Source organism: Panthera leo, chromosome D1 (assembly GCF_018350215.1).
Source record: "Panthera leo isolate Ple1 chromosome D1, P.leo_Ple1_pat1.1, whole genome shotgun sequence".
Classification (NCBI taxonomy): Eukaryota; Metazoa; Chordata; class Mammalia; order Carnivora; family Felidae; genus Panthera; species Panthera leo.
Window position 1 is genome coordinate 26,043,427 of NC_056688.1, and position 17,104 is coordinate 26,060,530.

The window sequence follows — 17,104 nt, forward strand, 5'->3', positions numbered from 1 at the left end:
TACATAGGCACCATGGTTCCAACAGCATTTGCTCACTTCATGTCTCTGTTACGTTGTAGTAATTCTCTGTATTTCAAACTTTTCATTATTATTCTACTTGTTATGGTGATCTGTGGTCTGTTATCTCTAATGTTATCATTGTAATTGTTTTGGGGTGCCACGAACCCCAAAGGTGGCAAACGTAATACGTGTGTGTTTTTTGGTCCCTCCACCAACTGGCCATCGTGTTGACTGCTCCACCAACCAGCCATCCCCCATCTCTCCCTCTCTTCTTGTCTCCCTATCCCAAGACACAACAATATTCAAATTAAGCCAATCAACAACTCTAAAGCAGCCTATAAGTGTTCGAGTGAAAGACAGTCGAATGTCTCACACTTTAAATCAAAAGTCAGAAATGATAACGCTTGGTGAGGAAAACATATCAAAAGCCACGCCAAGCCAAAAGGTAGACCTCTTGTGCTAACCAACCAAGTTGTGGATGCAAAGGAAAAGTTCTTGCATTTCCTACTCAAGTGAACACATGGATGATAAAAAATCAAAACAGCCTTATCGCTCATAAGGGGGAAATTTTAGTGGTCTGGATAGAAGACCACACCAGCCACAGCAATCTCTTAAAGCCAAAGCCTAATGCAAAGGAAAGCCCTAACTCTCAATTCTGTGAAAGCTGAGAGAGGTGAGGAAGATGCAGAAGAAAAGTTTGAAGCTGGCAGAAGTTAATTCATCTTACAGCCATCTCTGTTACAGTAAAAAGTGAAGCAGCAAGTGCTGATGTAGAAGCTATATATATAGCAAGTTCTCCAGAAGATTTAGCTAAGATAATTAATGAAGGTAGCTTCACGAAACAACAGACTTTCAACGTGGACAAAACACCCTCAAATTGAAAGAAGACGCCATCTAGGACTTTCACAGCCAGAAAAGAGAGGTTAGTGCTTTGCTTCAAAGGACAGGCTAACATACCTGACGACTTTAAGTTGAAGCCAGTGCTCATTTACCATTCCGAAAATGCTAAGGCCCTTAGGAGTTATGCTAAATCTACTCTGCCCTGTGCTCTACAAATGGGACAACAAAGCCTGGATGACAGCACATCTGTTTACAACATGATTTACTGAATATTTTAAGCCCATTGTTGAGACCTACTGTTGAGATTCCTTTCAAAATATTGACAATGCATCTGGTCACCCAAGAGGTCCGATGTAGATGTACAATAAAATTAATGTTTTCATGCCTGCTTATACAACATCCACTTTGCAGCCCTTGGATCAAGGAGTAATTTCAACTTTCAAGTTTTATTTTAAAAATACATTTCATAAGGCTATAGCTGCCATAGATAGTGATTCCTCTGGACCGATCTGGGAAAAGGAAACTGAGAATCTTCTGGAAAGGATTCACCATTCCAGATGCCACTGAAATGTTCATTTGACTCACTGGAAGAGGTCAAGATATCAACATGAACAGGAGTCTAGAAAAGTTGATTCCAACCCTCATGGATGACTTTGAGAGGTTTCAAGACTTGAGTAAGTAACTACAGATGTGGTGGAAATAGCAAGAAAACTAGATTTAGAAGTAGAGCCTGAAGATGTGACTGAATTGCAACAATCTCATGGTAAAACTTGAATAGATAGGGAGTTGCTTCTTATGGATGGGCAAAGAAAGCGGTTTCATGAGATAGAATGTACTCCTGAGGAAGATTCTGTTAGGACTGCTGAAATGACAACAGAAGATTATGAGTATCACATAAACTTAGTTGAGAAAGCAGCAGCAGGGGTTGAAAGGACTGACTCCAATTCTGAAAGGAGTTCTACTAGGGGTAAAATGCTACCAAACAGCATCACATGCAACAGAGAAACTGTTCATGAAAGGAAGACTGAATTGATGCAACCTTCTTCACTGCTGTCTTATGTTGAGAAAGTGCCACAACAGTGCCTGGGTGGCTCAGCCGGTTAAGCTTCCAAGTCTTGATTCTGGCTCAGATCCTGATCTCATGGTTCGTGAGTTCGAGCCCCACAGCTTGGGATTCTCTCTCTCTCCCTCTCTCTCTGTTCCTCTCCGGCTTGTGCTCTCTCTCTCAAAATAAATCAATAAACTTAAAAAAAAAAAGAAAGAAAGAAAAGAAATTGCCATAGCCACCTCAACCTACAGCAACCACCACCCTGATCAGTCAGCAGCCATCTATAGTGCAAACATAACTTTTATATGCACTAGAAAACCAAAAAAAATTCATTTGATCCACTTTATTGTGGTATTCACTTTATTTCAGTGGTCTGGAACCAAACCCACAATATCTCTGAGGTAGGTCTGAACTAATAAGTAAGAGATATCTTCCTGAAATATTTAAGAACTAGATAGTGGTGGTAGTTGTGCAACTGTGTGATATACTTAATAACACTTAACTGTTTAAGAGAGTGACTATTATGTATGTAAGTTATACCTTAATAAAAAAATTAAATAGACTAAAAATTCCAATTAAAATAAGTAGGGGTGCCTGGGTGGCTCAGTCACTTGAGCATCAGACTGTGGCTCAGGTCATAATCTCACAGTTCATGAGTTCGAGCCCCACATCAGGCTCTGTGCTGTCAGCTCAGAGTCTGGCACCTGCTTTAGAGCCTCTGTCTCCTCCCTCTCTGCCCCTCCCCACTCATGTTCAGTCTCTCTCTCTCTCAAAATAACTAAACATTAAAAAATTATTTTAATTAAAGGGGGACATTTCATGATAAAAGTGTCAAGTAAACAGCATAATATAAAATTAATGTGAAAGAAATACATACATATTCCAATATATCAGCTTTACAATACATAAAGCAAAAACCTGAAAGAACTGAAAATAACCAAATCCACAACTAGTCATAAATTTTAACAGATATTTCTCAATGACTGATAGAATAAGCAGATAAAAAAAAATCATGAATATAGGAGATCTGAACAACCCACCTTTGCAACCTGAGCTAGGCTAGAACATTAAACCCAACAACTGCAGAGTATGTATTCTTTTCAAGAGCATGTTAAACATTTACCAAGAGACCATAATCTAGAAAATGAAGCAAGTTTCAACAAATAAAAATAATTTAAATCATAAATGAATGATTTGTGACCAATACAGAATTACACTAAAAATCAATTACTAGGGGCACCTGGGTGGCTCAGTCAGTTAAGCATCCAACTTCGGCTGAGGTCATGATCTTAAAGTTTGTGAATTCAAGCCCCATATTGGGCCCTGTGCTAACAGCTCAGAGCCTGAAGCCTGCTTTGGATTGTGTCTCCCTCTCTCTCTCTCTCTCTCTCTCTCTGCACCTCCCCAACTTGCACTCTGTCTCTCTCTCTCTCCCTCTCTGTCTCCCTCAAAAATAAATGAACATTAACAAAATTGTTTAAATAAATAAATATCAATTACTGAAAGATAACAAGAGGAGCACCGGGCTGGCTCAGTTGGGGAAACATGTGACTCTTGATCTGGGGCTGTGAATTCAAGTCCCCCATGGGGTATAGAGATTAATTAAATAAAAAACTTTAAAAAAAAAAAAAGAAGGGAAATTAGAAATTCTGCCAGATGTATAGAAATTACAAAACCTGAATAACCATGAGTCAAATACATGAAATCACAAAGAAAATGAGAAAATATTTTTATCTAAATGATCATAAAAATACGGCAGATAAAACATGGGCTACCACTAAAACAGAGCAAATTTCAGGCCTCTAAATGCACGTTACCAGAAATAAGACCAGTTGAAAACAAATGTACTAAGCTTCCATTACAAAAAGCTAGAAAAAAAGGAAATTATTCCAAGCAAAGTAGAAACTAGAAAAAACTATTTAAACAAAAAAATCAGTGAAACAGAAATCAGGTGGATAATAGAGAAAAATCAAGGCCAAAAGCCAATTCTTTGAAAGATTAACAAAATGGACAATCTGTAGGAAGATTCATCAAGAAAAAACCAGGACATACGATATAAACAATGAAAAGAGAGTTATAACTAGAAAGTCTACAGACAAAATGGTGCTGAGGACATTACAAACAACTATATTCCAACATATTTGTGAACTTCATTGAAATGAACAAATTCCCTCAAAAACACAACTTACTAAAACTGAAATAAGAAACCAAATCATTTGAATAGTCTTATAGCTATTAAAAAAGCTGAATCTGTAAGAAAACTCCAAGTCCAAATGGATTCACTGGTGAATTCTTTCAAATATTCAAGGAATAAATAATAGCAATATTACATTCTTCCAGAGTATAAAAATAAAAAGAAGACCCCTTTCCAACCTGTTTCATGAGGCCAGGACAGTCTTCATAACAAAAGCTGATAAAGACATTAATAGAAAAGAAAATTGTAGGTCATGATCGTGAAAATAGCTGCAGAACCCCTAAATAAAGCAACAAATCAAAACACCGGTTTACAAAAAGGATATACACACAGTGTCCAAGTAAGTTTAGTCCAAAAAGGAAACTGTTTTAGCATTCTAAAATCAATTGCTATAATGACCATATGATTAAAATAAAGGAATACAAACATATATATCATATATCATATATATATCAGGTAAAATTTAATACCTCTTCACAGGTTTTCTGTGAATATAAATATAGATAGGTAGGTAGGTAGGTAGAGATGAAGGTTATTAAAATACACACACAGATAACATCATATTTAATGGTGAAATACTGATGCTTTCCTGATGACAAGCAAGGTCAAGAAGGTCGTGAACAAGACAAGAATGTCTTCTATACTTGATGTCTTAGTTTTTAAAACAAGCAAGAAAAGTCAATAAAAGGTAATTAGACAGGAACAACTAGAACTCTCATTATTTGAAGATGACACAATGTGTTCAGCAATTAGAGTAAGATAATTCAGCAAAATCACAGGAAACAAGGTCAAAGGCAAAAATCAAATGTATTTATATAGTAGTATCACACAGTAAGGCAAAAAGAAGCCAAATATAAGGTACTATTTTCCACATAACAGACTACACAGAACTGAAAAATAATTACTGTTGCCATGTGCAACAAATGGATGAACCTCATAAATGCTGAGAAACAGAAGCCAGACAAAAGTACACACTATTCTCAATAAATAAGCGTATCAAATCATCATGCTGAATATCCTAAATAATATTAAATGACAATTGTAGCTCTATAAAGCTAGGGGAAAAGAGTACATTGTATAACTTTATTTATATTTATATATTATTATAATACACATTATATATTTATTATATGTATAATTTTATTTATATAAAATTCAAGGACAAGCAAAACCTACTGTGACAGAAGTCAGAATAATGGTTACCTTTAGGGCTAAAGTAATATATATTTTGACTGGTTTGTGTTTACATGGGTATATACATTTATATAAATTCTCCAAGCTATACACTCATTATTTGTGAATTATATGCAAGTTATACCGTAATGAAAGTATAAAATAAGAAGTATATTGGTAAATATTACATATTTTAAAAGGTATAAAAATTGTTTATATTATACATTTTGTGTTATATAACAATGAATCAACTCCATAAAAACTTAATATCTATTTATTTAATTGATCCTTTTGTTCCATGCTTTTTAAATTATGGACAAATTTTACCTTTAAAGTGATTCATTATAGTTGCATATCGAAGAGAAAAGATAGAATGTTAAGATTACCAACCATAAAACCCAAAGAATCTAATGTTTTATTTACAAGAGTTTTCTGTAAAACCTCGGATTTGGACCTGCAGTATTTTCAAGCAAAAGGAAAAAGAGGAAAAAAAACCACTCTCTTCAAATTGTGGGAACCAGCCTTACCACCTCCCTCATCTAAAAATTATTTATATCTTTGACATATACTCACTTTATCTTTGTATGAGTCTTACTGATGGCTTATGAAAAATTATACTCGACAGTGTTAAATTCCACAGAGAAGTCCACACTACACATTGCCTGAGAAGCGTTCCCTAAGGGACTGCTTACACTCAGGCATATCTTTTCTTGATCCCTGGAGTAAATTCCAAGGAGCAACAGAATTCTACCTTTCTGCTTCTATTCCCTTAATCTTTGTTTTTGTTTATTGATGGTTCTTTGCTAAGTTTGGTTCTGGTTCTGTGACACTTATGGCCAATAAATTGTGCCCCAATGGTATGGGAAATGATCGAGAAGTCTTTTTTATGGCCTGAGCATGCGGTGATATTTGACTGATAGAGACAGGCATCTCTACTCTATTGCAGACAACAGAGAATTTGGTCACTCAATTTATATCTGTTTGTGAAAGAACAGGCTTCAATTCCACTGCAGAGAAGAGCTTGTTCATATACCTAAAGTGGTGAGTTTGGTGTTCTTTTACCCATGGCTAAAGTAAGACTGAAGTTGCAAGGTGTCTGGGTATGTCTGTAACTGATAGTCATTACCTGTCGTCATAAAGAGTTATATATTTTCCTATTTTCAGGTGATATTAATACATTAGATTATAAAGCTCCTTAAAATATAGAAGTTCTGTTCCGGATAGTTTATATACACTATTAAGAGCTTACATAAACCCAATATTCCCAGAATTCCCAGAAAATAAAGAAACTGAATATGTAAGACTAATGGGGTCAGCTGTTTTGATGGTGAAAACAGAACAGAGATTTGCTGAAGCCAGTGGAATTGAGATGTGGTCACTTCCAACTGAAAATGCCAGATATGCTATAATTCTTAATAGATACTGTAATTTTATCAGACAAAAATCCTGTCCAATTCCTATCCACTACACTCCCCACCTTATATATTCTTCCAAACTTTATGAATATATCTATTCATATATATAAATGTTTTCATATTATATTAAGAACACATCCACACTAAGTATAAAAGCAACATGTAAATATCCTACTTTGTGTACAAAAATGGAAGAATACATTTATTCCTCTATTACAATCCACTTTTTGCATAAAAAAGTATCATATCTACACACCACTATGTAGTTGTCTAGTATTTCCTGCAGCATACTTCAAATTTCCATGAGTTTACAAAGAGTTTCTTTGCTGTTTTTACACTGTATGATACTCCACTGTGTAGATGTTCCACAATTTATTTAACCAGTCCCCTACTGATGGGATTCTTGCATGATTTCCAATCTTTTGCTATTACAAACGATGCTACGATAAGCTTCGAAATATGTCATTAATACATATGTGCAAGTATATCTGAAAGGCAAATTCTCCATAATGAAAAAATTCTTTTTATACATAAGCTGTTGTTTCTAGCGGGTTACTGGTCTTTTCTTACCTATTTTTAGGTCTTTATATATTAAAGAGATCAGTCCCTCATCTGTAATATGAGTTCCAAGTATTTTTCCCAGATTGTCATTTGTCCTTTTTTTGTAATGCAGATGTTTTCTATTTTATGTGGTTGAATTTCACAACTCTTTCCTTTGAGGGTTTTGTGTTTTAAAGAATAGCTCTAAAACCTTCCTTGACCCCCCAATGTTTTTTTCCCACGTATTCTTTTAAAATTTTTGTGATGTCATTTAATAAACATATCTTTAGTCATTTTAGAATTTATTCTTGGTATGAGGTATGACTTCATTTTTTTTTATTTTCCACTGATGCATACCAAGTTTCCCCCAAGGTACTTACTGAATAGCACACACTGTCCCTATGGGCTTTTGAGAGGCCATCTTCACCATATCTAAGTCTTCCTATGTGTCTGAATATATTTCTAGGCTTTCCATTCTATCCCATTATGCCTTCTATTCAGGTACCAGCACCACAAAGTTTTCATTATTGAGACTTTATAGTATAATATCTGGTTGTACTTAGTCCTTGCTTCTTTTCTTCTTCCCAAAGTTCCTTGGTGAAGTTATTTAGCCAAGATCAACTTATTTTCAAGATCAATGTGTCTAGGTTTTAAAAAATTGTTCTTATTATTACATAAATTTATAATAAACTGATAATTTTTTTAATGTTTATTTATTTTTCAGAGAGCATGAGCAGGGGAGGGGCAGAGAGAGAAGGGGACAGAGGATCCAAAGCGGGCTCTGCCCTGACAACCGTGAGTCCGATGTGGGGCTCGAACTCACAAACCATAAGATCATGACCTGAGCCAAAGTCAGACACTCAACCAGCTAAGCCACCCAGGCAGCCCAATAAACTCACATCTTCATGATGTTGAATATCTCCAGCTACGAACAAGGTATATCTTTTCATTTCTTCCAAATGTCTTTTATGTCCTTCAGTAATGTTTTATTTTTAATTCAAATATGTCAAATGTTAAATTTATTTCTGGGTATTTTATTTCCGTTGTTCTTAAAATTGGCACTTTTTCTTCCATTACATCTTCTAACTAGTTACTATCTGATACACTATTATTAGCCCTGTTGTGCAGATAGGAAAACTGAAATGCACTAACACATCTCAGTCATTCCAGATGTGGCGAGCTGTTTTCTCCTGGAAGTTTCCACTTTACATCCTGAGGAAGACACTGAAATAAACCATTCACATCTCTAGAGACACACTAGACTGCCTAACAGACACCACAACACTCTGCCTCACTGAATGCTCTCTTCAGAAGTTTCCTCTCTAAAGCCATGGGAAAAAGTACCAGTAGACTTCCAATTCGAGACTGCACGTATGTTAAGAAAGAGATCTCTCTTTTCTCTCCAAGTCTCTGAAAAGTCTCTGAAAGCTAAATAAAAGGAAACAAATCCTTAACAGAATGGTATGGGTGGAAGCAGCAGGACAGAGGTCTTGATAAGCAAGTGGGACCACAGTGAATGGTAAACCCAAAGAGGAAAACAGGCCTAAGGAGGCTACGCTCCCACTTCTCTCCACAACAAAAGAGGTATTTGCCCCTAAGGAATTAATAAAAACTGGAAAATCACTCTGTAAAGAAATTTAACCATCAATTAGAAGGACCAGGGCTCCTAATGTGGGTGTCTGCACCTACGAGAAACTAGATGCATCATGGGACTACTAAAGAAAACAGCTAAGGGAAAGAGGCAAAGAAGGGCAGACATCTAGCTTAGTTGTTAAAAGCATAAATTCCATTCAGTCAGAAAAAATACCACATGTACACTAAATAAATAGTCACAAAGCTAAAGAAGACAATAACACAAATGTATTATTTACAGGTACCAGTGCATATGCTATGTCTATATAAAAAAAAAAAAAAAAAACCTTAAGAACTATTTCCCTACTCAGATTGAATTTGGAAGATTAAAGATTTTACTGGTGGCCTAAATAAACAGTATAAGGAATACATCAAATCAAAAAAATAAAAATGTAAAGAGAAATATATCATGATTAAAGGACAGATTAGGAAGACTTGATATGTAATAAATAGGTTCCACAATGAGACACTTATTGTAGATAGAAGAGAGGGGAAAATTAAATAAATAATAAGTAATAATAAAAAGTTCTGTTCTAACATGAAAACTTCAATCTATGGATTGAAAGTCACTGAGCTCCAAGCTGAAGAACTAAGGATAAAATACATGTAACTAAGGATAAAAAGACTGTGTTACAAGCATTCAGACAGAAACTACAAAAAAAAAAAAAAAAAAAAAAAAAAAGGCACGAGTACAGGCAAGAAATCAGAGTACATCATTCATGGAACTTATGTGAACAAAATACTCAAGAAAATACCAACAAAAAGCCAAATGTACCAGAACAGACACACGAAGATGGAAGAGGATAAAAAGGAAACAACATTGGTCCTGACCAATGATACATATAATTAAATGTGAATAAATGACAAAAAGTATCAAAACATCTGAGCAAAAAACTGGGATTGGGGTGGGGTAAGATGCTGGTAAGTTTAAAAGAGTATCCAAAGGGGACTGAGAGAAAGAGGATGGAAAAGTATTCTAAAGATCTTGTCTTAAGAGGAAGAGAAGTAGAAAAGAGAACCATGGTAGAAAAAGACAGCACACCTGAGTGGAAGAAATTATTTGATTCTCTAATAATAAAGAAAATACATATCTGAATATAAGAGCATGGAAAGAGAAGCTAATCATTAATGGAAAGTAAAACTATAGCATATCTTCTAAAATTAAATGTCCAGAAAGGTTTTGCTTGTTCTCATTTTAATCTTGCTAGGCTATCACTTGATTGTTTTTTAAGGAAATTGACTATATTACATTTACAAACAATACTTTATATGTTCCAGGGGTTTTCATTTACTGAGTTTGAACATGCAAATGACTGTTTAAGGGAGTTTTCATGTTTCAGTAAAATGCAAAGGTTAAGGAAAAATTGGTTTTTAAGGTTTAAATAAACAACCTAATAGCCAGGAACTCTGACATACTTTTCTATCGTTTCTGTACTCTAAGGCCCTTCCTGAACATCAAAAAACTCATACAGGCAGGTAGAAGAAAGGTTTACCTTGGATTCCATCCCAAAGAGTTTAATTACTGAAATACCAAGAAAGCCCTGTACTAGCATGCCTCATGGTTAAGACAGATTTATTTCATAGATCATAAAGACAGCCCAAAGGCTAGACTCCAATACTGCATAAAATTTTCTGAGATTAAGTGATGTTCATATCAGACTTTGCTGATCATAATTAAATTTATTATCCTTGTGACACTGGTAAGAGTATGTTAGGTGAAAATTATACTTTATGTTGAAAGAATATTTTAAGGACTCACCTGTATTCTAGATCACACATTCAGGGTTATGGAGTAATACTCATCTTTTTTGGTAAGATACATTTTTTTTGGTATCATACATAACAGATTATTAAGGGCGAGATGCCTATGAGAAGTCACAGAGTATAAAACAGACCTGGGTTGTAATATAGGTATACATGTCATTGGTTAATTATTAATGCTACCTCTCTATCCTTCCAGGCTCATAAAAACTGAGGATCCCAAAATCAAAAAAATTTCTGCAGACGACATAAGAACAGCCATGGAATTAAAAGCAAGGAATTGTGAAATTGCTTTATAGGCTTCCAGAGAAATTTAGCCATCAAAAGAAATCATTCTAAATCTAAAGGAAAAGTAAGAGCCTAGAAGAAATAGAATACCATATTCCAAAGCCATTGTTACCTATTAGGATTGCTGCAGTTATCTTCTAACTCACAGTATCATTTCCAATAAGGCCGAGAATTAATGAAGCAACCAACAAATCAAGTGCATGAACTATTATTAGTCATATGATGCTATAAACCAATGAAGACACTGCAAAATAAATTAAAACATGTTCACCAAACCATCTGGTTTAACTAAAGTTACAAGTTTCTCTTTTCACCTAAAATCACCTTATTACGGAGTTAAAGCAAAGATCTTATTGAAAGATCTGGACATCTACAAACTGATTTTAAAAGCACAGTTCTAGGGCCACCTGGGTGGCTCACTCAATTGGGCATCCAACTCTTGATACATGCTCAGATCATGATCTCGTGGTTCTGTGCGGCCCGCACTGGGCTCTGCACTGATGGCCCAGAGCCTGCTTGAGATTCTTCCTCTCTCTCTGCTCTTACCCTGCTCGCACTTTCGCTTTTTCAAAAATAAATAATAAACTTTTTAAAAAATGTATTAAAAACACATAGTTCTGAAGATGTGGTTCATTTATGCACTATATCATCTCTGTAAGTGTTTCGAACTATTATGTCATACTTGCCAGGCTATGTATCTGCCAGTAACATAATACTACAGAAGACTAAACTAGACTATATGACAAACATTTCTAATCTTAAATGCCAAAGAACCAGAACCCTTATGATAATGAATTAGTAATAACTGCTAGGTGTTCTAGAGGTCATTACTTAAAAAAAATTTTTTTTAATGTTTATTTTTGAGAGACAGAGACAGAGTGAGAGCAGGGGAGTAGAAAGAGAGGGGGACACAGAATCTGAAGTAGGCTCCAGGCTCAGAGTTGTCAGCAGCACAGAGCCCCATGCGGGGCTCAAAACCACAAACCATGGGATTGTGACCTGAGCCAAAGTCGGACCAGACCCTCAACCGACTGAGCCACCCAGGCACCCCATAGAGGTCATCACATTTAAAAGATCACATTATTGTATGCATTAGTTCACTTTTATGTTCACTGAATAAACTATACACATCACCATTGCTCAAAATCCCTCAAAGAAAGAATTTCAGAACTAAGATGTCAGCTTTAAAGTCTCTTAAAAGTTATCATTTACCAGAAAATAACCTTTAGCAGCTAAATGTTTCACTAAAGTCTTTCACTTTCAAGATCAATCACACCTGGGTTCAAAATTTTGCTCTACCATATACTACAATGTGGACTATGTGTGACTTTCTGAGCGATAATTTCCTCATCTGGAAAATGGGGAAAATAGTACCTATTTTATAGGCTTGATACACAGATAAATGACATCCTGTACATAACATATTTGGCTTAATATATTGCATATAACAACTCCAAAATTAAATTTTTCTGTCTTAAAATAATTAAAACATCTCTGTTTTTCCTTTTTTGCCTCATATTCCTTATTTACAAAAGGGCTCTTCCAATGATGTTTAAGGACTACTGAATTCTAAGGACTGTGACAATCTTTAAATATTCTAGTTGAATTACTATTTTACCATAGTGATAATGGTAGAAAATAACTTCACTCTACAAATAAGAAATCAGAAAATGAGACATTTGTGAGTCAGCGGTACAAGTTTGAACTACTGCTAAGAAGGAGACTGGGCAACTCCCCACAGGGCTAGAATGTAAGAAAAAGTATCCTTTCTTCCAACCAAGTCTAAAAATAAATGCTATTCTAAAAGCTACTGGGACAGACATGAACACCCCTCCAAGAGTACTTCCTCCTAACGCAGATGACAGCTGGGCAGCACCAGGAACCTACATTGTAGGTATGGTAGAACTTTATACTCTTATCAGTCACGGTGTCTCAAATAACACAATGCTATTTTTCTAAGAATGAATTTAAACGTAGCTTAGAATCTATTCAGAGAAAAAGAACAGCACACAATCTTTTGCCCTTGCTGTGTGTGTATGCGACTCAGTGTGTAAGTGGAAATTAACTAGAATGTAAACAATAAGGACAGTTTGATTTAATGTAAGATTTTAAAGAAACACATGAAGACTCTCTGTATATTTTCTTAATGATTAAATTGCTTTTACTAAAACAACTCTAACATTGAGTCTACTATTTGGTTCTCCCAAGGCTACAGCTGCAACTCCTACCATCCAACCCTTCACCTCCGACACCCACACACATTTTTTTCTGCTAGGCATTTTAGCTGGAACGCGGCTATGAATGTTGTAAAGGCACCGTGCCGCCGCGTTTCCCCATGTCTAACTGCTGAATAGGTGAGAAACATGCATGAAATACGGCCTTACTCAGATCTCTCTGTTGCGCTTACAAATAAAAATAAAGTAAGATCAAACCCCAAAGACCTATTTGGTCTGGGAGAGCCATGAAGCTATTCAGATATGAAATATCATTATAAAAAGGATCAATGCTTTGTGGTGTTATCATGGTTTCCCAAAACAAAGCAAGTACTAATAGAGCTCAGTTTCTCAGGATGAAAATGCTATCACATAGGCTTGAGGAAAAGAAAAGTTCAATCTTGCACAGATTTGCTCTCAAATTTAACAATCAAAAGAAAATCCCAGATAGTCTCCTGTTGCCTAACAAGTAAATTGAGAATGACATCACCAAATGTATTACAACAAAGTCCTGTTTCTTCCTTTGACTAATATCCCAAAATAACTTTTATAGTTTTAATACCAAGTCAAACAGTTTTAACACAAACAAAATAAATACTTTATTTCTTCTAATTGTTCATGAGACACTGCCATATTGTAAGGAATTTGTGTAACATCAGCATATCTTGGGAGAGAAGCAGCTTACTCATAAGAAAGGACATATAAATATATGTCCTTTCTTATATGTAAGAAAGGACAAATAAAATTATGGGAAGAATGAGAAAGTTGATACAAAAATAAGAACTTCATATGCTAATAACTCATTTTCATACTTTGAACATTAAATTTTTCTTCAAAATTTAAAACATACTTGTTCATTATAACCACTGAGTGACAAATTTAATGTAGCTTATCAGGACTTCTTTATATTCAATCCCTTCTGTCCTTTATCCTAGATGTTATTTTTAAGTTTATTTATTTATTTTGAGACAGAGAGACACTGTAAGCAGGGGAGGGGCAGAGAGAGAGGGGGAGAGAGAATTCTAAGCAGGCTCCAAATGGTCAGCACACAGCCTGACATGGGGCTCTATCTGACAAACCATGATATCATGACCTGAGCTGAAATCAAGTCAGATGCTTAACTGACTGAGCCACCTAAGTAGCCCTATCCCAGGCTTTAAAGATAAAGAAATTCTTTAACTTCAGAGAGACTCTTCTTGAACATTAAACATAAAGACAAGCTCTGGTGTAAATAATGGTATGTTCACCTACCCAAGTATGCACAGGTAAAATTATTAAAAGATGTTTAATTGCTCCTGTGGGTGACAGTGATAATATGTAGAACAAACTTCTTCAAGAGGTGTTTTAGTAACTCCAAAAGAATGAATCTGCTAACCATGTTCGGGGGGAAAAATGCCTTCTAAAGTCTGTAACAGCATGAATAAACCAATGGTCTGTCTCCACAAGCTGGGGAAGATCTTTACCAGTACCACCAAACTTTGAGAACTGCTTAATGGGGAAGCATTTCCTAAAAATTTCAATTATGAAGTTACAACTAGAGATTGAAAACCAAGAAAGATTCGCAAGGGAGGAGGGAGGGGGGAAGGGGAATGAGATAGAAGATCAGAGACAAGAGTAAGGATCAAACCCATGAAATAATTTGTACTTATAGTCAAAATGTTTTACTTGCGTGAATAACGCAGCAAAAGCATCCACGCACATGCACACACACAAACATTCCAAGAAAAAGAGGAAGAAAAAATCTTATTACATTCAAATTCAGATCAAATCTATTAGGTACAAATCAGATACAGGAAGGAGTGGTAGTTCATTCATTATGAGTCTCTACTTGAAATTCCTGAAATGCTACTACAAAACCTGTCTAACACCTTCTCTTCCTGGTGTTCTAACAAGTCATTTAAAATGCATTTTATAAGCTCAGGGCATGTTGTGGAATGAAGAGAGCTATGTACAACTAGAAACTTTTTCTTTTCAGCTCCAAACCTTCCCCCCACAGAAAAGACAGTCCTACCAGAAAAGAGATTAAAACAGAAAAAATGGGAAAGGGGTGTGGGGTGGAGGGAGTGGTGGGAGGAACAAAGCTGAGAGAGAGAGGAGAGAGAGAGAGAACTGCGAATTCCACAATTACCTGAAGTTGTCTTCCCTTTCTCCCTCTTCACTTCCAGACACCTGAGTTAGAATTTCAGAATCCAACCAGAAGACACTATCATCTCCTGAAGTGCTACTCTCACTTTCAGTCTCCATCTTGTATTCGAAAAATGTAAACCTCAAGGCATGGATAAAGAACACCACCAATGTTCCAGTTGTTCAGCTCTGTTTATGTACACTCAAGTGTGTGGCTGATACACAGTGATATGTGATCATGCCGGGCCACAGTCTATTACGTGCTCGCTTAATTACAGTTGGGGTAAAGACAGGAAATCACATAGAGCACACTCACCGCCTCTGAGTGCTGCACCTGTGACACCAGAGTCCCTCCCACTGCCTCAGGCTCTGTGACCTACATAACCAAACGCAAAACCCAAATGAAGGTGGTTTTTCCCTAATTTATTTAGTCTTCTCAAAGTTTCCAGTTAATAAGTTAAAAATAGACATTTTCAAAGTGCAGGATGCTCTTATTTTGCTATTTCAGACTTAAGAAAGGTAAACAAAAAAGTAGAAAGGATAACATTTTATGTAAAAGTCTCCTGGGCCAACCACAATGAGACACACACAGACCTCACAGTTAAAAAGGATCACAATTCAGAGAGAAGGTAAGCCTGCTGTAGGGACCTGCAGGCCTTCTAATATTACATCCATCTTTCCTTCCCCTCAGTAATAACTGCCAGATACACTTGCTCAGGTATCCAAAACGGGACATAACAGCTGGGCTTGTCCATAGCCTTTTAAAGAAAAATGAATAAATACCGTAAGTTAAAAGACATTGACTGGGGCGCCTGGGTGGCGCAGTCGGTTAAGCGTCCGACTTCAGCCAGGTCACGATCTCACGGTCCGTGAGTTCGAGCCCCGCGTCAGGCTCTGGGCTGATGGCTCGGAGCCTGGAGCCTGTTTCCGATTCTGTGTCTCCCTCTCTCTCTGTCCCTCCCCCGTTCATGCTCTGTCTCTCTCTGTCCCAAAAATAAATAAACGTTGAAAAAAAAAAAAAATTAAAAAAAAAAAAAAAAAAAAAAAAAAGACATTGACTATTACATCAAATAAAGGCATGCGACACTTTTACACATCATTTAAACTGCAGATGCCCATGGGAGCAATACAATGACCTGCTGGTAAATGAGTGAAAAGTATAGCATCTGTAACACTGGCAACGACAACTGTTACTTAGAAAACAGCCATGTTGTTACCAACCACTGACATGTCAGATATTCATCTTTTGGCCCAGCAATTCCCTTTCTAGGAAATTGCCTTATTTTCACAGGTGGAAATAAGAACTGAACTGAAATATTCATGGCAGTCAACTTTATAACAGCAAAATAGAAGAGCGAAAACAATCTAACTTGCTCATTAACAGAAAACTGGATAACCAAATTATGGAATACCCATCAAAGGGAGTGCTATACAGTTGGGTAAATGAGAAACACAAGGCAGCCCTATTGGTCACGATGTGAAACAAACCCTAAGGCCCACCATTAAGGCAAAGAAGAGAGAGGTAAAGGTGTAGAACAGTATATATGATTTGTTCCCATCACATTTTAAAACAGGAAGGGGAAACACACATGGCTAACATGTGCAGAATATGCAGAGAAGGACGGCATGCGATCTCCGAGAGAAAACACAGCTAGACAAGAAGAATGAGGGAGACAGGTTTTCACTGCACCATGTGCACACAATGCTTGGAAAATAATAACTAATTTTAATATAGTCTTTATATCCCTCAGCAAACAATCCAATTTTTAAATATTATTTTAAATCAGGTGTTTTTTTTTTCCTCCTAAGCAGTCCTAACTCCTTGAATCTGTTTCATGAATCCAACTTATCTTTCCTTTTAATCATTTATTTTGTT

The 17,104-nt window shown here is 36.0% G+C and overlaps 1 protein-coding gene across 2 annotated transcripts in view; it reads right to left on the reverse strand.

Moving 5' to 3' along the window:
- The window catches only part of ARHGAP32 (Rho GTPase activating protein 32), a 198,658-nt gene extending 183,234 nt beyond the window's left edge, over window positions 1-15,424 (reverse strand). For both annotated transcript variants that reach the window (XM_042904540.1, XM_042904539.1), the window contains exon 1: window positions 15,233-15,424. In XM_042904540.1, coding sequence (XP_042760474.1) covers window positions 15,233-15,348 — 116 coding nt within the window. In that variant the 5' untranslated portion in view covers window positions 15,349-15,424. The remainder of the gene's footprint in view (window positions 1-15,232) is intronic.
- Window positions 15,425-17,104: the final 1,680 nt, after the last annotated feature.